Here is a 20,237-nt window from a genome sequence, read left to right on the forward strand (position 1 = left end):
CTTAGGGGAGACTTCAGCGCGTCCTACTCAGTAGCTCCACCTGCAGGAGAGGGCGAGCCTCGTCTGCAGAGTACAGGCTGCTCTGCTCTTCACAGCCACTGATGCGTCTCCTCAGTTTAATTCCTGAGCCGGGGGCCAGCAGCTTGCTTGCTTCCGCGTTGGCCAGGCTCGAGCTGCTGCTCGTGCTGCTGCTCGCGCGGCCCTTGGCTAGCAGCAGGCCTTAGCTCTCCTCTGCCTTAAGCCAGGCCTCTATTTTGCTGTAGCAGAGACGTCTCTGGGATTTGATGGGTTGCATAAAGGAAGCAAAGAGACCTCCTCTGCAGTCTCAGTATATTGTACGATGAGACATTGTACAGTATCTTCAAGGATGGAGTTTCTTTGAAAATTTGAAAAGGTTATGAATCTGCTTTGAAAAGTGAGCACCAAATAAGCAGTCCAGGTAAGAGGCCCCATACTTTGATCCCTGTCTCAACTCTGTGGCATTAACTTTATTTAATGTCCGCTTCAGCTGAACATGTCTCCATTGCCCAAGGTGACACTTGGTGTAGCCAGCAGCCACACAGGAGGTGGAGGCTCCGCTCTGAGTGCCTGCAGGTCAGGCAGCAGAGGGTGCTGAGGAACATGTCTTTGTCCTCAGCCAAAGGCCCAGGCAGTGAAATTGGGTCAGGTGTTGGCGAGCAACTGAGACTCTTCTGGAACCCTGGCTTCGGCCATTCACTAGTTTACTGGAGGGATCTATCCATTAACTCATGTGATTAGAGTATGTGGCTAACAAGGTCAGTTAATTCTCAAGTGGGTCTGTGATCTCTTTTAAGAATCTCTTTGTTACTTCCTTGCTGCCCAGTCTGTGCCTCCTTGAGAATGTCAGTGGAAGTAGGCAGTATTTGCTCTGTCCCGCTCCTCAGACCTACTCCTCAGACCTGCCTGCAGACCAGCAGGATCTGATTAAGCACTTCCTTATTAAATGGCAAGCCCATGCGAGGCGAGGCACTGAAACCAATATAAATAGGCCATTAATCGTTATAATTTGTCAGTATCTGACCTGAGTAAACCTTACTAGAGTTACAGAGGTCCTGTCTGTAGCAGCAAGCCAGGAGAAACATAATAATCAGTATCTCTGATTTCTCTGAACTCAGTAATGCCTTAGCCCAACCTTTCCTTTCCCTCATAGCGCAGTGTAAATTTTTATTTTTGACCCTGTGCTCCAATCAAGTGCTAGATTGATAGATATAAGTTAATCCCCATAAGACCTCTATGATGTAGGTGGGTATTTTGTTCCCATTTTACAAAAGTAATACTGAAACTCAGAGGACGGGGAATGACTTGCCTTAGCTTACTCAGCTAATGAGCAAGAAGTCGCAACAGAGCTGCGTTTCTGTGACCTAAAGTTCAGAGCTCTTTACATTATAGTACGTGAAGTACTTAAACTCTGGCAGGTGGATCAGTCCCACCTCAGGCCTAGAGTGTTCTAGTACATCCACAAGCAGAGAGGCCATTTGGGCAATTACCAGTAATGCATGTTGTATATTTTTTATTGTTTATGGACTCTGTTCCAGTTTGACTTATTTCCTCTTCTATATGATGAAGTACAAAAAGCATGATCTCCAGAGTCAGCCCTGAATCTGGATTCCAGTACTCCCAGTGTAATTTTAGATGTTAAGTAACTTTACCAAACATGAGTTTTCTGGTCTATAAAAATGGGGTGATGTCTGCTTCATTGGGTGGTTGTTTTTGTTATCTGTTGCTGCATAATAATTTGCCCCAAAACTTACCGGCTTAAAACAACAGATACTTTTTACAGCATAGTTTCTGTGGGGCAGGAATTAGCAGATTAGTGGAGTGGTTCTGGCTCAGGGTCTCTCAAGCTGTTGGCTGGGTCTGCAGTCATCTGAAAACTTGATGAGGGCTGGAAGATGTATTTCCTAGATGGCCGCCTCAGTGGCTGGTGGTAGAAGGCCTTCATTCCTCATGATGTGGGCCTAGCCATAGGCTGAGTGCCTTCCCAGCGTGGCAGCTAGCCTCCTTCAGAGTGTGTGATCTCAGGGAGAGACAAGAGACAGAGAGTGCACATGTGTGTGTAAGGAGGAAGCCACATTGTATTTTGTGTGCTAGTTTCCAAAGTTCCACACCTCTATTTTTATGTATATAAATTTACATATATTTTCTATGTGTAAAATACATTTTATAAATACATATTTATATGTATATGTAAAATATGTGCTATATTTTATTCTTTAGAATCAAGCCACTAAGTCCAGCCCATACTCAAGGGGAGGGAAATTAGGCTCCACCTTTTGGAGAGAATAATAACCAGAATTTGTGGGCTATTTAAGAGGTGGACTCTGAGCCCTGAGGGGCGCCCTCCCTGGCCACTACTGACACGTGCTCTGAGAGCCTATACCTTTCGTGCTGGGGGTTGGCTGTCCTGCTCAGCTGGTGGGGCAGGAACAGACTTTCTGATTGAGCAGTGGCCATAAAGATAGAAGTGGGAAAACTTCTCAATGACCCAGAGGCTAAAGTGATCATTGTAATCACTCCCTGTAAGAGCTGGGTGTGTGGCTTGGGTTAATCACCTCCCTGCCTAGTACACTAGCCATACTTCCACCGTCCCAGGGGTGAAGAGTCAGGGCAATATTCTTTTGAGTACATTAGGTAGAAAGGATATTACTCCTAAGCTTCACTCCGTGTTCTTTGCTGGGCTGAGGAGAAAGCAGCAGTAGATCTAACTTAGAAGATGGACAGGGCTTTCCTGTAGGCTTCACTACAGCCAGTAAAGTGGGGCGGGGGGTCGGCGGGGGGGCCTCGGTTCCTGTGCAGTGTCTGCACACAGTAGCCTCTAAGGCACCTTTGCACTGTAAGTAGAAGCCTCTAGAATCTGGAGCAGATGAATGGAAGGGGAAAGAAGTGTTCTCCTCGGCCCGAGCACCAAGGCAGTGGTGAAGGCCATCCCCACCCCTCTCCCCAGGTCGTGGCCTCCAAGAGCAGTAGCGTTTTAGAGGCTCTGGAACCATAAACCAACTCAGCCTTAAGCCTCTACATGGTTCTCATGTGTATTCTTAGGGATGAGTCTTCTAAAGCAAAAACTAATGTTAGTGAATTCACAGTACTGTTGGAATTAGTCGGATGACTGGACCAGAGTAAACAGACTGGGTATTCTCTGTGGGGCAAAGGAGAATGAAAGTGCAAAAACGTATCACCTACAGGCTGATTTCTGAAAGTTGCATCTCTACCCTAGACCACTCCCCTGAGCTCCAGGCCTGATATTCTACTGCCTACTTGGCAGTTTCACTTGGATGTTAAGTAAATAAGTCTCTTAAACTTAGCATGTCCTAACCTTTGAACTGGATTTTACTACCAGCATTGCTCCACCCTCAAACAAAACAAAGTGAAAACAAGCAAGCAGGCAAGCAAACGTGCTAGTTCTTGTGTGGTCTTCCTCATCTCCGTAACTGGCAACTCTGTTCTTAGTTACTCAGGCCAGAAACTTTGGCATCATCTTTGACTGCCTTTTTCTCTCACATCCCACATTCAGTGCATTAACAAATACATTAACTTAACCTCTAAAATACATCCAGAATCTCCTCACTTCTACTGCCCCTGCCCTTGTCCACACTACCCTCTCCTGTGCCTGGGTTGCTCTGAAAGCCTCCTAATTGGCCTTGCTTCCGCTGTTGTCTCTGTGTAATTGTTGTCCACACAGTAGCCAGAGGGAGCCGGTCAAAGCACACAGATAATTTCATACCTGCACCTAGTATTCACCAGTGGCTTCCCAGCTGACTTAAGAGTAAATGCCAAAGTAATTTCATTGGCCTGTAAAGTCCTATCCAATCTGGGCACATTCTCTGATTTCATCTTCTCCCATCTCCCCCTTGCTTACTGTGTTTCAACTAAACTCCATGCTGTTCTTGTGCATAACAAGCACGCTTCTGCCTCAAGGCCTTTGCCTTTCCCTCTGCTTGGAGTGCTCTTCCTGCAGATGAGTGGCCTGCTCCCTTATCTCCACGACTGCTGAAATTCCCCTCACCAGAATGGGCCCCCACCCCTACCCTGGGACGTACGCGGTGGGTGGTGAGAGCTCAGCAAATGCCTGTTAGGTGAAGGGGACCGAGCCAGGGGCAGACATGGCAGCTCCTCTGCTTGTGTGTCTCCCCAACCCTGGCTGCTGTTTTGGGCTGCGGCTCTGGAGCTTACTCCTTGGCATGCTTAACATGGTCCTTCGTGATTTACTGAGTGGAGAAAGCCCCGAGGAAGGGTGACCAGGTTGAACAGTAGGCCTGAGAAGAGTCTGAGTGACTGTGATGGGAACTTGAGCCAGCGTGACCCACTCCTTTCTGGAGTGAGGAATTATGCCTGGAAAAGCAAAAAGACATTTCCTTTATAACGTGCTACGCAGAAAACACCTCACACTGAGCAGTACTAAGCAGGCCTTAGTCTGGTAGGCAGTGGCTATAAAGGCAGCTTGCATCTTGGCTCATTCCATTACTATCCAGGTGCCCTAGGAGGTGGTCTGGGATGCACGGTCTGAGAGTAGCAGGACTTTGGAGTATTTTGAAGCCACACCAAGCCTGCCAGTCGTAGGGGAAGCATGCGGTCAGCCCACGATGTAACAGTTACATAGGCTCGTACGTCTCGACCTCTCACTTTTCTCTCTGTCCAAGCACACTGGATGTAGGCAGTGGCTAGGATTACTCCCTTTGATGATAAGTACAGAACTGAAGCGCGGGATAACTGAGGAACCGGCAACAGTGGGGCCTGGACCAGGCTTACCGGGTCACTTCCCCTTCTCGACTTAGCCAGGTGACGTCCGGCCTACTTCGAGTTTCACTGCTTTCCCATCAGTGCAGCTGGTGAGGCGTGGTGGGAAATCCAATTAAGAGCAAAGAAGGCCAGATTCCAAGAGTTAGCCCTTACCTCAGGCGTCTTGAATCCTCTAAACTTAACTAACATTTAAACCATGGGCACTGTCTATTTCTTCCTGAAGGATTCTTGAAAGTGGAGAAGACCAGTCGCCTTAAGCATGTCTAGAAACTCCCCCAGGACTGAGTTCATTGAGATGACTGCATCTCACATGTACAAGTCAGATTCTTAAGCTGCTAATAAAACCTCTTGGGACACTGGCTGAATTTCCCGTTCATTCCTTTCTTCCCTTGTGAGGACCCGCTTGCTGGATCCCCTTTCCTGGGAGAGCCTTGGCCGATGGGGCTCATCACACAGCTTCTCCACGCACTTGCTGCTCCTCCATACCTTGCAGTAGGACTTGATTTTTAGTCCTGTTTTGTTTGCTCTCAGGGATCTCTCATTTCCTTACGGGCATGTATGATATTTCACAGTCCAGAATTATTGTTCATGTGTTTTAAGAAAATATCATGACTAGTAGAAGAGATGATAACAACTGCTGTTTGCATTTTCTTCAAAGGATGGCTTGCTTTAAGGCAGTTGAGCCTGTGCCCTCTTAACAGTCGGTTGGAGGACCCCCTGTATTATTAGTTGAACTTCACACATTGTAATCCTGGGGTCTGCTTGGGCTGCTTTGGTGGCCTGGAGGTAGGGAATAGGGTTGGTTCCATTGCTCTGTTCTGACTTGAAATGCATGCTATCAAAGCTGAATGGGAGGGTGAGTCTAAAGCCGGAGTATATTAGAAGCAGGGCTCTGAGCCAGTAGGTGGGGGCTTTGTATTCTGTTCAGCATAGGCTCCCATGGTAACTATATTCAATGCTCTTTCTCACAGCTGCTCCTGACATCACTGGCCATAAACGGAGCGAGAACAAGAACGAAGGGCAGGATGCCATGATGTACTGCAAGTCGGTTGGCTACCCCCACCCAGAGTGGATCTGGCGCAAGAAGGAGAACGGTATGCTCGTGGTGAGTAGGAGGCAGCGCTGGCTCTCCGGACCTGGTCCCCGTGGCTGCTGGAGTTTCTCCTGGGTGGGGGGGTTGGACATCTAGACCAGTTTCCGCAGCCTGCCACGTTGGCTGGTGTGGCTTGGGTCACCCTTTCCAGAGTCATGGACGGCTGCCTCATGAACCTGGAAGTCACTGACGGACTCTGAGCAGCACGGAGCCCTATATGTGATTTAGTAAAGCTGTAGGGCTGCTTGCCTTCAAGACAGGACACCAGGAGAGCCTGTGCCAATCTTAAACTTTAATTATTATTCCAGTCCATTTGTTCTAAAGAAAATGCTGGTCTTGAAGTGGTCTTAATGCACCTTTCTCGTTTTGGGGACGGCAAGGCAGTGAGGCGGTTACTAGTATATTCCTGGAGCACACGAAACACCCGTTAGAAGTGGACAGTCTGACGGGGCCCACGGGCAACGTAGACGTTGGGAATCCGACAGTGTTTGCTTCACAAGAGGTCAAAGGAACAGCTCTTCTAATCCGTGGCATGATTCTTGATGAAACTGGCGGAGTCAGAGCCTTAGATTCCTGCTTCCCCCCCGATGGATGTCTGCCGGGGGTGGGGGGGTCACACAGCCCTCCCCGGCGCTGTGAGCCCAGCACCGCCCCCTTCAGGCGTCCTCCTGACGGGCAGCCTTTGGAATCGGAGGGACCCTGGAGAGCATCTAGTCCATCACCTACCTACTAATCAAGGCAGATGGCCAGCCCACTAAAGGGTCAGTTCCGGTTTTTTTTATTTCAAGTACGTTATTATTCCCACTCGGTGGCCTCCCAGTAATAACATGTCAAGTGGTGAGAAGGACGCTCACACGAACAGTGAGGACCAGGTTTGAGGAACCCTTCATGAGGGGATGAGGGTGGAATGGAGAGGCGAAACTGCTGCTGGCTGGCATTTTCAGAGCGGGCCTCTAAGGTGCCAGCAAGGAACTGCCCGTTTCTCTCTACTGGTCCTGGTGGGGGGCCCTGGAGCTTCTGCCAGGGCCGGTTGGGAGTCCTCAGTGGGTGTTATCAGTTCTCCTGTTCTCATGCCCACAGACTTCTAATTATCTGTTGTATTCTGGAAGACACTGAAAATAAAACATTATTACTTCCTCTTGTTTTCAAGCTATATATCATTTGAAAGACAGAAGACTTTTTTTTTTTTTGGTGGGGGGAGGTAGGTAGGTTTTTATTTATCTGTTTTTTGTGGAGGGACTGGGGCTTGAACCCAGGGCCGTGTGTGTGCTGACCATGTGCTCTGCCACCGAGCTGCTCTTCCCCCGGTAGACAGAAGACTTAACGAAAGAGGGACAGGACGAAGAAAAGCTATTTCTAGGTTGATGCTTTTGAAAGCCAGTTTCTGAACAGCCTCAGCTTGGTTGAGTGCTGAGGTAAATGCTTTCATGTCTTCCTAGACGCTGGTTTCAGCAGTTCTCTGACTTAGTCTTCTGGACAGGCCCTACAGCTTCCTCGGACCTCTCTGTTGTTAAAGAGTTGAGTCCAATCCAACATTCCAGTTTATCTTCTGCCCCCTCTCCTGCAGCCTGCAAAGAGAGCAGAGGAGTGTCCTTGCTCTGTCCTCTGGCTGCTTCTCTCTCCTGTGTGGGGAGGGAAGAAGGGACAAGTATTCACTTCTCTGGCTTTTGTAGTCCATTCTTGGTTGTTGCTTCTTCTGTGGCCTCAAGAGACTGGCCTCTGTGCAGCAGGTATCCAGGTGCTCAGTCTCTTGGGAGCTGCGTGAGCTCTTCCGGGTGCCAGCCCTCAGTATGAGAGGTCTGCCGAGTGGACCTCTCCGATGCCCGCTGAGCTCTAGCCGTGGGTGATCTTGTCCTGAGCTTCTCACCGCTGGAGTCTGCTCGCCTGAAGGCGACCCTCTGGAGTGGAGGGAGCTTGAACATCATGGCTTTCAGGTGGTGGGAGTGTAGGCTGCTGTGGCCTCTCAACTCCAGGTAACTCCTTCCCAAGACAGGGGCACAGGGCGCACCAGCCAGTCGCCTGCCTGAACAGACACCCAGCGGAAAGAGATGTTTTCTTTTTGGCGCCCCCAAACTTTGAGTGATTCTCTTGGCTGCCAGGTGGAAGGATACAGTGCCAAGTGTTAACTCTCTTCCTGTCATCTACAATCCTGCCTTCTGCCTTAGAGCCTGACTGGGGTAATGTAGTTTAGGTGATGACTGGGGATGAGATAGCCTTATGGGGCTCCCTTTCCATAAGCCCTTGGAAGGACTCTGTCCCCATCTTTGTTTGAGCCATTTTTTCTTTTTTGGAATATGGGGTACTTTTGATACCTCATCAGTTCTGTGACAGTAGGACAGATCCCACCCAGTATCTTATTATGCATTGATTGAAAAGGTGGAAGTCTCTTACGTATGATGGTATTTTAAAAATACCCATTGAAGCCTTGTGGACCAAAGATGACACCAGTCACCTCAGGTCATAAGTGAAAAACATAAAATTAGTGAGCAAGCAGAGCATGGGTTAGAGAAACTGGCAGCTTCCCAAGTCCTAGAGTTGAAGCTTCACAGAATGACTCTAATTTTGAAAGCCGTGAGTTTCGCATTTCAGCCATGCTCTCATGCAGATGTGGACAGGATTTCTGGCATAGTCAGGCATCATTCTGGGGACTGTCCTTCCCTTTCCCCTCTACTATTTCCAATTACGCTTTAGTCGTTGCATGTGGACTGGCCCATGAGTCACTTTTTCCCCTGCTAGTGTCCCCTGAGATCAGTGCTGCAAGCCTGTCCCCGCTCCACCCAGGCCCTGGTCATCGTCTCACCTCTGCCTCCCACGTGTGCCTGGAGCTTTCCTGTCCTGCTTTGTCAGCTCTCCTCCCCCACAGTCTAGTTGAAAGTTAGCTCTTCTATGGAGATTTCCCAGACTCCTTCCAGCTGTGGCCACTCACTCCGTGGCCCAGAGTGCTCCGTTCACACCTTGGGGCTTTCTACCACATCCCTCTGATGACCCCTCTGGAGCTCTGCTTTCCCCTCGAGGCCAGTCTCCTTGTTCATTTTTGTGCCATACTTCTCCCCTTCTGTCTCACCTCCCCCTCAGCAGGACAGAAAACATGTGGCATACATTAGGAAATATTTGCTAACTGACTGGATGAACTTTCCTTTAACCCTGTCATTCTGAAAGGAAGTGAAAGGTATGAATTTTCCCCACTCTGACTTCTCAGCATTGCTTCTAGAAGAAGTTCAGGGAGACTTCCCAGAGTTCACCGCGCGTCGTGTAGATGTGCTGACTCCGGAGTCATCGATAGGCCTGCTGCTACCAGATATGTGCCTGACCAAGGCGGTCCTGCGCCCTCCTTCTCCATCCTTCCCTGTTACAGTTTCTTCCCTGGTGTTTGGAGCAGCATTTTCTAGATTGAGTCGTTCTTTTCCGGGTCCATAGGGTAGGACCTCCCTTCACTTCACAGAAGTTTGCGGAGTTCAGAGGATCAATAGTAGGGGAGGCTTCTGCCCTGGCTTTATTAGAAGCTTGTTGATTTGCTGTTTTTGAGATTGAAGGGAAGTGAGTGATTAAGTACTTAAAGTTCCTTGGACAAAGACGGTGTTAGACATTGCTCCTTGGTCCCAGCCAGTAACCTGCTGAGGATGGACAAGCACCCTGTTACCCCGTCTCGGGCACGGATTTGCCTGCTCTGACCTTTGTGTTCTCTCGCTTTCTCTGCTCCTGCACAGGAGATTGTCAACAGCTCTGGCCGCTTCTTCATCATCAACAAGGACAATTACACGGAGCTGAGCATCATGAACCTGCAGATCACAGAAGACCCTGGCGAGTATGAATGTAATGCTACCAACTCCGTTGGCTCTGCCTCCTTTGTCACCGTCCTCAGGGTACGGAGCCACCTGGCCCCACTCTGGCCTTTCTTGGGAATTCTGGCTGAAATCATCATCCTCGTGGTGATCATTGTCGTGTATGAGAAGAGAAAGAGACCAGATGAAGTTCCTGACGGTAAGAGCATCCCTACAGAACAGCTGTTCTGCTGGGCCGGCTCCTTGGGCTGGTTCCCAGGCGCCCAGAGGGGACTGTAAGGGTGCTGGGATTCAGGCCCAGAAGGAGAGAAGGAATACTCTTACACTGGTTCCTCACCCTCTCCCCCTAAGATTAGCCACCTCGAGCTATAATTACTAGCTCAGTCCCTCCATGTGGGTGTCCTCCAAACCCCAGTCCCATCTGCCCTTCAGGCCCCTTGTGGGGAATGGGCAGCTGTCAAGTCTCTTTGTTCAGCTCTGTCCTCCTTCAATACAGATCATCAGGCAGATTGAGCTTGAGGAGAATCCAAGTCAAGCCTAGAAGCCACCCCGAGATCGCAGGCCGCCTGGCCTTTCAGGCAGATTTAAGGTATCTGACTGGTTGTCACATGGTTGCCTGGTGTAGCCCCTGTAGGTAACTTTCCCATCCCAGAGTGTTATTGGGAAAAGCCATTGGAACAAAAGTCAGCCTTTGGTTCCCTTGGTTGGTCCGATCAAAAGGTTTTGAAGGGTCTTGGTGAAGCAGGCCCCGGCCGTCTGGCTTTTTTGCCTGTCTCACAGACAAGAATGGTGGAGAGCACCTGATGGGTCCACCACGCCCAGTTTAAGACAGATGGCCCAGCACTAGCGTCTGGAGTCCATGCCCCACGGCGGCACCCCCAGGCTGGCCGAGGGTCAGAGAAGCAGCTGACAGCAGCAGCAGCACCACCGTGAACTGTGAGGCGCTGGGAAGAACAGGAGTCTCAGGCTGTTGGACGTGCTTAAGAGTTAGAAGAGGTCCTGGAAGTTTTCTGTGTTTTTGTTACGGATGGCCCGTTTCTAACCCTGTGATTGCAACTGGGGAAGCTACTAATGGAGCCCTGCGTCAGTAGTCCTTCAGATCCCTAACCGGGCCCCACTCCCCACCTCCCGCCTTAGGACGTCATCAGCAAAAACAAGTTAATTGGTCAGCTGACCATTACGGCCACTTGCCTGTCACTGACTGGTCTAGAAGGGTGTGCACCTAAGCTCCGTGGAGGCCAATCTTGGGAGATGGGAGGATGCCAGCTCCAGTCTGACCGTCCTGGGCCTGTGTTGTGCACTGTGGTACCGGGCCCTGCCCCAGTGAGCTGCCTGTGTGCCTGTGGCTGGCCAGCAGGATGGCAGCACCAGCTGTGTGTGTCCATGGAGAACGCTAAGGGAGGTCTGGTGCTCCCGCAGAAAGGGTGCAGCCCGGAAGCCGTGACGGTGGCTTCAGATTCTCCGGAAGGACGTGTTTGAGAGCAGCAGTCACTTCCCCTTCTTTTCCTTTCCTTCAGCCGCTCCTAAATCTTTTGTCTGTACTAGGTAGAGGGAGTGCTGTAGTGAGGCTGGTGAAAAGGTTTTTTGTTGAAACGAACGATGTATTTGGGGAGACCTGGTGGATTTCCATCCAAATGTGCAGGTCAGCAATGAACTAGACAGGAATGGGATGGACGTCAGCTGGAAGCAGGTGGGCCTTTGTAGATAAGTGGGCTCATTCCCTGAAACGTGAGCGCATCCTGGGATTCTTACTTTCCTCCTCCTCGGTCCACAGAACTGCTATCCTATGGAGCGAAACTGCTTTCTTAAGATTTCCACTATATGCATAACATTTTTTTCTCTAAATTTCTCTTTCCTGCTACAAATTGGTTCCCAAGGCAGAGGACCTATGTTTAGATCTGAGAGTAAAGGAGAAGAGTTGCCTGTCAGTGTTTCCTGTGTATGTTTTTTAGGAGCAGTTATGCCTCACTTCTGAAAAGAGCTTTTCCATCCCCTCTGAATGCTTTTGCTTTGCTAAATACCACCTTTCTTAGCTTTCCCTTTGGAAAGGTTGAGATGCAAAAAGTCAGGAAAAGGTCGGATGCGCTTCAAAACCTGATTTATTTTAAGACAAGGCTGCCTGTCCCTCTCTTGGCAGAGTGACCCACTGGCTTAGCCTGTCCCTGTTGGAGGTTTCGGTCTTTGTAGAAGCTTCTTCATTGACCAGGCTGCTATCCCAGTGTATGTGGAATGCCATCAAGTTAGGTCTGGTTAGTATTGGTTCTGTCTGGCAAGCGCAGGCATCTGCCCCGGGAAGCAGCTGTCTTTTTTTTTCAAGAATCCCAAGGCTGTTGAACACAAATGGAGACCAGTTTGTTACAGGAGACATCTGTGGCCAGCAAATCTGAACAGCTTCCTGGAGGAAAAATACCTCTTTTGAGCTAAATTATCATAGACAGTGAATGAATCCTACGTAAAAGAGATGACTGCAGGGTAAGTGCGAAGTAGAGCCTCCATGCTTTAGTGTCTTAGAAGAATACTGTACTGCAGGCAGCTTCCACTTTGCTGTTGTTGTTGAATCGAGGTGACCGACCGGGGATGCTGGAGTCACTGCAGTGTCTGCCTTCTCTCCGCCCCTCCTGACAGCCAGCATGGTCCAGGAGCCACTCTTCACCACATCCCTGCTCCTGCTCGAGCAGTCCATCCCATAGTTTGCTCCTTTGTCTCTCCACCTCCTTCTCTCAGACTCTTCTGGACTCCTGTGCCCCGCTCCAACCTGCCCTTTTTGCTTCTCCTCTCCTGGAAGTAACTTTTTAAAAAGTTGATTGTTCTTCTGTGAGTTTTCCTTACGCAGCGTCTTTTTTTTCCTTTAGCCAGTTTCCCTTCAGCGCCTGCGCAGGCCCCCTAGGAGCAGACTCACCTCACAGGCTTTCCTCCCACGTGCCCGTCCCCAGGTTTACACACAGGTGTAATGTGTACTCTCCTTTTTGGAATGGACGAAGCAGCACATTGTATCTGATGCAAGTTTGGAGCTTTAGAGGTGATGATTTTTATCTGTCAGATAACCATTTATGGCTCTGTGTTGATTTCTTTATACCACTGTGAAAACTGGTGGTTTTATGGGTCTGACATGCTTTTTCTCTGCCAAATGAGTATTCTGTTATCAAGATACACCAGTGATTTATTTCTGAATCCTTTAACTTTTTTTAATGAAAAAGTTGCACATAAAACCCACCGTGTTCATGTTCAGGCACCCTGTGAATTTCTGGTAACTCAGCCCCTTACTCCAACAAAGCCCTACGGGGACGGTGCAAAGGTATCAGAACGTACGAACGGAAACAGTGTGATTCAGCCTGAGCGTGTTCTACTGGCAAAGCACGTACTGCTGTAGCTTTCTCACACAGATGGTACTTAGGGTTAAGGGCTAGCTGCTTCCAGGATTTAAAAAAAAGGCCCTTGACTTTTTTGTCTCCCGGCCTATACTCAGGACATCTTATCAGTGAAATTCACATCCAGACCGTTTAGGCCTCTGTTCCGGTCTCTGAGGATCGTGCCCCGGGGAGTTGTCTTGTAGGCAGGTCATCTGCATAACACCTTTTACCTTCAGTGTTTTCAGTAACAGGAGCCAAGTAAGGGCTTCACTTTTTTTTTGTTTTTTCACTTTACTCACCTCCTGACTGCATACACTGAAAATGTTAAATAGGTAATTCTCTAAAAAGACCAAGATTCAGATCCCTCTAGCCTTCCCGTCCATCTCACTGCCGGACGTAATGCTTGGAGCACACCGTCAGTGTTGGTTCCCTGCCGACTGAGCCCCCGGGGAGATGGGGCGTAAACCTGCTGAGTTGCTGGGGCCTTCAGTTCTGTACATTTTAGTGACCCTGAATGAAAACAACAGGAGCTGATTTAAGAAAAGAAGCAGTGGCATCAAAAAGAGCTTTCTGTCTTCATGCTAGGGGAGTAATTTTTGTGAGCAAGTAAGGGGACTCTTCAAGTTACTGGTGGAGAAGGTATTTGAGGTTTTGTGGGAACCATTCTTAGTAGCTCTGATGTTTCCAGCCTGATTTAGACGCTTTAGAATTAAGAGCTATTCTCAATAGTCCAAAACCGATTAGCTGGTCAACACATCGGTAGTAGATGAAGCTTTACAACAGGCTAGGAATGTTGGAAAAGAAATGTGACTTTTTAAAATGACAAGCAAAACACACATTTGTTGTTTCTTAACCAGGGGTCATTCTGCGTCAGTAACAAGTTACCTTATGAAGAAAATACAGTAGGACCAAACAAGGAAGGTAATAGGAAGTAACTGCTAATCTCTTTTGGGTTTACTGCTTCTCTGCTGAGATCAGGCAAAATTTAAGTGGGTTTAGAAACCATAAAACCCCACCCTAAGTAGGATAAGGCAGAGAAGGAGGAGCTTTGACCAGACAACTCATTTTGACTTCAAAGCCATCTCTTTGGAGGTGGTATTGTATCAGGTATCCTGTTACTTAAAGGCGTCGCAGAGCGCCCTTCCAGAGTCTGAGGCAGCTCAGTGGAGTGAGGGCGCTAGTGCCTTCGGTTGGGAAGACAAACATTCAGGTGGATCAGGGTGTGCAGCAGCTCCACCAGGAACTTCACTCATAGACAGATTCCAGAGCATCTTGTCCCCACTCTCCCCCAGCCCTCTTCCTCTCACCGAGCCAGTGGCTGTGAGCAATACCCAGTGGAGAGAACAGTCATCGTTTAAGTGGCTGTCTTGTGGCCTGAGGGTTTGGGAGTATGTTGATACCTGTCGGTTACTATGACTTCTTTTTTTTCCCCCTCAATTGCATCAAACCCTTAAAACATGGTGGTAAGTGAGCGATATGCATGCTTTTGGAGTTTGTTTAATCTCCGCTTCAGTCTATACGATGCACAGTTCATAATGTTAACACTTTTCTTCAAGTTTACTTCATTCACTTTCACAACTAATTTGGATTTCAGTTTGCTGTTTAATCCTCATTTACTTTGATTTTCGTACCTTTTTTCTGTAGTTCTGTTCTCTCTCTCTCTCCTGATTTCCCCGTTGGAGGTCAAGTTGTTTTTTGTTTGACCCGTAAAGGGAGAGTGCTGATGCAGATGGCGATGCAGGCCAGGAGAGTGGGAAATGCCAGGCTCTTTTCTTTGTTCCTTGTAAATGTGAAAATGGATTTGGGGAGAGAGAGGAAGGGGCTTGTGGCTCTTGGGGTGCAGACCCCAGCGTGAAGAGCAGCCGCTCCCACCTGCAGGCATGGCAGCTACACCAGGGCCAGTGTCGCTCAGACCCTCACGTATAGCCCTTTGCACGTTACTGGCTCTTTGGGCTGGAAGATGATGTGACCCGCCAGGCGCCAGGGCGTCCATGTCCCCCCACTACCGAAGAAAGGAAAGCTCGCGGTGCCAAGTGCTTGGGTTGGTGCTGACCGCGTTAAGCTTTGAAAAGATTAGCTTGGCTATTGCGATTCCCCCTCCCCTGCTTTTTCTCATCAAGTTGGGAGTAGATTGATGATATTCTTGAATCTACTATCTTGTTTTAGAATTTTGTATTTTCGGAGCACTAAAAATATTCTAAGTTTGCTCCTGTGTGTTTTCCTTTAAGTCCCTGAAGTGCTTAGTTGCTAGCATGTAGCTGAGCTGGCTTGGCTGGGACGCTGAGAGCATTAGGGTGTTGCGGTGAGGGACGATGCAGGCTGGGCTCGTGTGTCTCGGTGCCCGATGTCCTCGTGTACCTGCACTGTGTGCACAGCGCACAGGTGTCGTGGGTGTCCCCGAGTCCTAGCCTGCCCTCTGTGCTGTGTGACAGTGCACTGTCGTTGGTAGTAGAATCCTGTGGACACTGGTGTGTCGCTAGCCTGTTGTTTTGGCTGAGAAGTCGTTGGTTCGTGGTTAGTTTGTTTTTGTTTTGCTTTTGTTTTTGAAATCTTACTTTGCTCCAGTCACTTGTGTGTGCCGGTGGTGGCTTTGCCTCTCCGTTGCCTCGAAGGAACAGGTGGAGCAATGTCTCCCTCTTGCTCCTGACGCGCGCCCCGCGGGTGCCTACGCGAGGCTGTGATCTCCATGACTGCTTCATGTGCACCAAGCCCCTTGTGGAATCCTGCTGAGAGTTTTTCTAGAAGCCTTCAGTAAAATCAAACCGTTCTGAATCATTTAGTCCACCTGACTTCCATAAAATAAAAAGGAACTAAGAGCACTTACTTGTTCCCTCCCTTTTGTGGGCTCTTAAAAAACCCAACATTCTAAAAAGGGGACCAAGTTGCCCTTAGTTGAAACAGGAAAGAAAAACTTACAAATCAGAATCATAAAATAATCAATTTAAGAAGGCACCTAAACTCAGATAACATAAGCTTTTTGATTAAAAAAAAAAAGAGAGAACTCGTGGCTCATCAGGGTTTGGGTTCTGGTTTTGGCCAAGGCCCAAGAGTGAGCCTGTCTTTCTGTCTGAAGTCTTTTCTGGAGGGATGACACCACTGTTCAGCTTTCCCCAGTCTGTCCCAGAACATCCTCTGGTATGTGTACACTTGTGGCTGGTGTAGCCCAGCCTGGCTGACCCAGCATTAGGTTGAACTATTGTGGCTTCCTCTGTCTCATTCTCCAGACGAAAGACTCTCCTAAACATTACAAAACAGCAAGAACAGTGTCCTTTGGGGAAGTGAGGATGTGTAGCTAAATGTATAGAACATACACATCCATCTACACTGCAGGGCTGAGCCAAAACTGCATGCATTCACCACAAGAAAACAAACAGCAGGATTTTACAACTGAAATGTTGGTTTGTCTTCTCATCTATTTAAGAGTGAACCACTGGAACTTGGGGACAGGATGAGTATAATGACGTTGCAGCCGATCTGTCCGCTACAGTTGCAGTTTTTCATGACAAGCATTCAAAGTGTTAACTAAAACCATTGAAACAACATACCTGCCATTAAAAACTTGAACCTAGAAATAACTCCATGAGTGTTTTGCACCTCCAGACGGAATGGCCTTGAATAAATGCTATGAGTAGCCATGTTTGCCACTTGCTGTATGCTCTTCTATTAATCCTTATGCAGAGTCTCACAGTTTTCTCCTTTCTCCTCCTGTCTCTCAATGGATTATTAAAAAACTGAACACCTGTGTAGACGATGAACCAGCTGGGCCAATGTAAGTACTTTATTGGATGTTGATTGAGTAGAGTTATTTTGTATTTGCAGTTTAATCAAAGGGAGGAGCTGAGATTGTAGGGGAGGACAGTGGAAATGAATGCTGCAGCGTAGACTTTGTAGCCAAACATGGAGCTGACTGACGGCCATTTGATTCCCAGGACAGGCTGTACAGTTTTGTTTTTAGCAGCAATATAAAGTGGAATACCATGCAAAAAAAAAGTTTAAAATTTTGCACATCCCATATTGCTTAAATTGGGGATACGACCAGTATATTTGAGACTTCAGGTTTTGTTAAAGTTAATACCAAGCTGGATAAACTGGCTCCGTTAACAATCGCATGTATCCGAGACTGCAAAGTTTGAATCAATCCAAGATTAGCAGAATCTGAGAGCTCGGGACTAAGGAGTCAGAGGCAAGCAAACAGTGCCCACATTAGTTAAATGCCAGAGGGCACAGCACTGTCTGTATACAATTCATCATCATTCGACAGTGGTGGTTAGTAGAGAAACTACTGTCTCACCTTTATAGTCAAGCTACCTGTGTATCATCTGCCTTGGGAGTCAGAAGGGCCTGCTGGTTTCAGGTGCGCAGGCACTTCACAGCGGGAATAGTTTTACGCGTAAATCTTGTGCAGTAGAGTTGCTGACTACACCAGGGGTGGCAGTAAGTGAGAGTCGCTGTATTTCCGTGGGTTGTACTTTCAAAAGCTGCTGCTGCCCTTGAGTTTCACTCTCGTAATACAATTCTTCCTCCAAAGGAAAACCAACTCTACCAACAATCACAAAGATAAAAACTTGCGCCAGAGAAACACAAACTAAGTACTGCTCGTAATGTAAGTATGGCCTTTAGAAGTTTTAAAAATTATATTCAAATGAATGTGCCCTGTTGACCTTGTTACAAATTCTTTGATAGTTGGTGTTACGTTGTGAGATCTTTTAGTTCATTTCAGAGCAGCTGATAATGATGGAACGAGTTCTGTCTGTCCAGTTGTAGCAGCTGGAAAGGAACATTTTCAGCTGAGTTTCACTTATTTATATAAATGCGATTTCAGAATATGTATGTTTCAAAATAAATATTTTGTACCAGTTCTAACGTATCTTTAAAAAGAGGTAAAAATTAAATTGTCACCTTCTTAGGTGGATTGTCCCCAGAGACCACTTGGTCCCACTTTACTTCTGAGGGCAAAGCAAGATGGTGGCCAGGCAGCGCCGGGCCAGAGCACCTTCTGGTCAGGCACATGGAGATCAGAATTTCACACCACATCCCTGAGCATGCTGTTTGAACCAGGGCTTTGGTTTTATGTGGTACTTGGCAGAGTCTTAAAATGGCACTGCATTTTCTCTTTTAATTTCTAAATACTATTTCTTTGCAGGTCTTTAGGTTCCTGAAATTGGTGGCAACATGACCTGCTAAATTTTCTGCTTGGACCACTCTTTGGTTCTTTCCCCTTTCAAGTGAGCAGCACCATGACGACTGTCTAAAGCATGCCTTATTTAGCCTCTCCTGTAAGGGTGACCTAGCCAGGTACATTTTAAACAATGCTTCGGTGTAGAAGGTGTAAACTATTTTGGGCTTGATGTGCTGTGAATGTTGCTTTTTTTCCCCCTTTGTTAAAATATTTAAATAGAAGTGAAAAGTTCCTCTGAGGATCATCAGATCATGCATGCGCCATTTTTTACTTAATGCAGCTGTTCAATTGGCAAAGCTCTAAAATGCACTGCTGCCATCTAGTGATACATTTTTGTAAAGTACAGCAAAACCTACAGATATATACAGTATATAAATATATATATATATATATTTATATTTTTGGGATGGGAGAAATCCAAAATAAAATGATGCTTGTTTCATTTTTAAGCTGCTGATACTCATTCCTTACTGTATGTTGTCAGATGAGGAAATTGTGCAGTTCTGGTACGTAGAGATGAGTAATATAAACTGAAATCTAATTTTAAGGGCTTAACCTATGACTTTGATAAGCTGGAACAGTCCACTGAATGGATATAATGAATTGCAATATATATGTATGATTGCTTTTTAAGTGATTTTTTTTCTTTTGTTAAATCATGTAAATTCCTAAATCCTTTTGCACTGATGTGTTGAATCTTACTGTACATTCAATTAAGGCAAACTTTTATAATTTACCTTCTGTTTTCAATGACCTTGAAATGTTATATAGCATGGTATTCTATGCAACTAGTTACACTTTGGAGTTGACACTGTATTTTTTTCATTAATTTAACGGCTGAGTGTAGATTTTCTCACCCGGCAGGGTGCTCACACGCGGTACGTAACGGTAGATGCATGTACGGTGTTCTGTGTAATTGTTGAAGTGCAATGATGTATAATAAAGTGGATTCACCTGTTTTTAAAAATAAACTATTGATAAAAGGTGTTGGAATAATTCTCTTTATTCTGGTATCTTCTTTAACCTTAGGAGGAAGCATTTTTCCAATGCTCTCAAGTTCCTCAGTCCCGTATGTACACAGAACGTTAGTTCCTCAGCCCATCAGCTTTTTTAGTTCCTTTTCCACCTCTTCCACAAATGCTGGGAAGTTCTGATCCAAGAGGCACAAGCGGAGAAAGGGGCCCAACTCTTCTGCATTCCATGCAGACAGCGCACAACCGAGCGCCGGCTCCTCTGACGCCAGCAGCGACTGTGGGGATTGCAGAAGAGTTGGTCATCAGAGGTACAGGAGGAAGCCCGAACAGCCCGAACAGCGGGAGACAGAAGGAACTTTGCCTTCAGGCAAGCTTAGGGAAACAGACACCGAAATTAGTGCTGGCTTTTCAGAGTCCCGCTACATGATGTTTCTAGGTACATCCAGGAAGTGAGAAAGATTTGAAATACTTAAGGATACAAGTATGTTAGTGAAATAATTTGCACGGTTAAGATCCTGCTTTAATGAAGAATGCGGTGCTGGAAAGTCTGTGATTGATAAGCCTATCAGTGAATGAACTCCCCTCTCTCAGTCCGCTTTCCCACCTCATAGGTGGGGGAAGGGATGTGAGCAGTTTACCACATGGAAACTGGGCTCTGAATGTAATAAAGAGAGTCACAAACTGACCATCCCAAGGACATGACTCGCTCACCAGGCCTTGTTCTGGTCCTGTCCGTGAGGTGTGACACACAGAGGCACAGAATCACCACCACAGTCGAGACAGAACATTTCCATCATCCCCCGGAAATCCCCTCGTGCTGCGTGCTCCTGTTGTTGAACCCTCAACCCCCGGCAGCCATGATCTGTTCTCCACATTTTATTGTTTTGCCTTTTCCAGCGTGTCATATAAATGAAGTCACATAATAGCATTTTTCACAAGCTTCTTTGCCATCTGTCTGTCTGCTCTGGTAACCAGTAGTATTTTAAAGTCCAGTATTTAAATATTAGGGGAGTCCAAACAGAAGTCCGACTGCGCCTGGCACTTTGGAAGATACTGCGGCACCGGGCCCACAGTCTGCCGTGAGGGAGGCGGCCTCCGGCT

At 47.4% G+C, this 20,237-nt stretch overlaps 2 protein-coding genes across 3 annotated transcripts in view; one reads left to right on the plus strand and one right to left on the minus strand.

The window, feature by feature from the left end:
- The window catches only part of NPTN (neuroplastin), a 65,008-nt gene extending 45,850 nt beyond the window's left edge, over positions 1-19,158 (plus strand). The window contains exons 5-10 of one of the 2 annotated variants that reach the window (XR_010378327.1): positions 5,730-5,863; positions 9,559-9,832; positions 10,130-10,222; positions 16,731-16,752; positions 17,512-17,586; positions 18,127-19,158. Coding sequence is in view for 1 of the 2 variants with exons in the window: in XM_064480718.1 (XP_064336788.1) it covers positions 5,730-5,863; positions 9,559-9,832; positions 16,731-16,752; positions 17,512-17,572 (491 nt within the window). In the remaining variant the exon portion in view is untranslated. The remainder of the gene's footprint in view (positions 1-5,729; positions 5,864-9,558; positions 9,833-10,129; positions 10,223-16,730; positions 16,753-17,511; positions 17,587-18,126) is intronic. The other variant, XM_064480718.1, reaches the window with a different exon arrangement.
- Positions 19,159-19,175: 17 nt separating this feature from the next.
- Positions 19,176-20,237, minus strand: part of REC114 (REC114 meiotic recombination protein) — a 56,805-nt gene continuing 55,743 nt past the window's right edge. Inside the window, exon 6 of the mRNA XM_010977964.3 lies at positions 19,176-19,411. Coding sequence (XP_010976266.2) covers positions 19,256-19,411 — 156 coding nt within the window. The 3' untranslated portion in view covers positions 19,176-19,255. The remainder of the gene's footprint in view (positions 19,412-20,237) is intronic.

This window comes from Camelus dromedarius, chromosome 29 (genome assembly GCF_036321535.1).
Source record: "Camelus dromedarius isolate mCamDro1 chromosome 29, mCamDro1.pat, whole genome shotgun sequence".
NCBI classification, from domain to species: Eukaryota; Metazoa; Chordata; class Mammalia; order Artiodactyla; family Camelidae; genus Camelus; species Camelus dromedarius.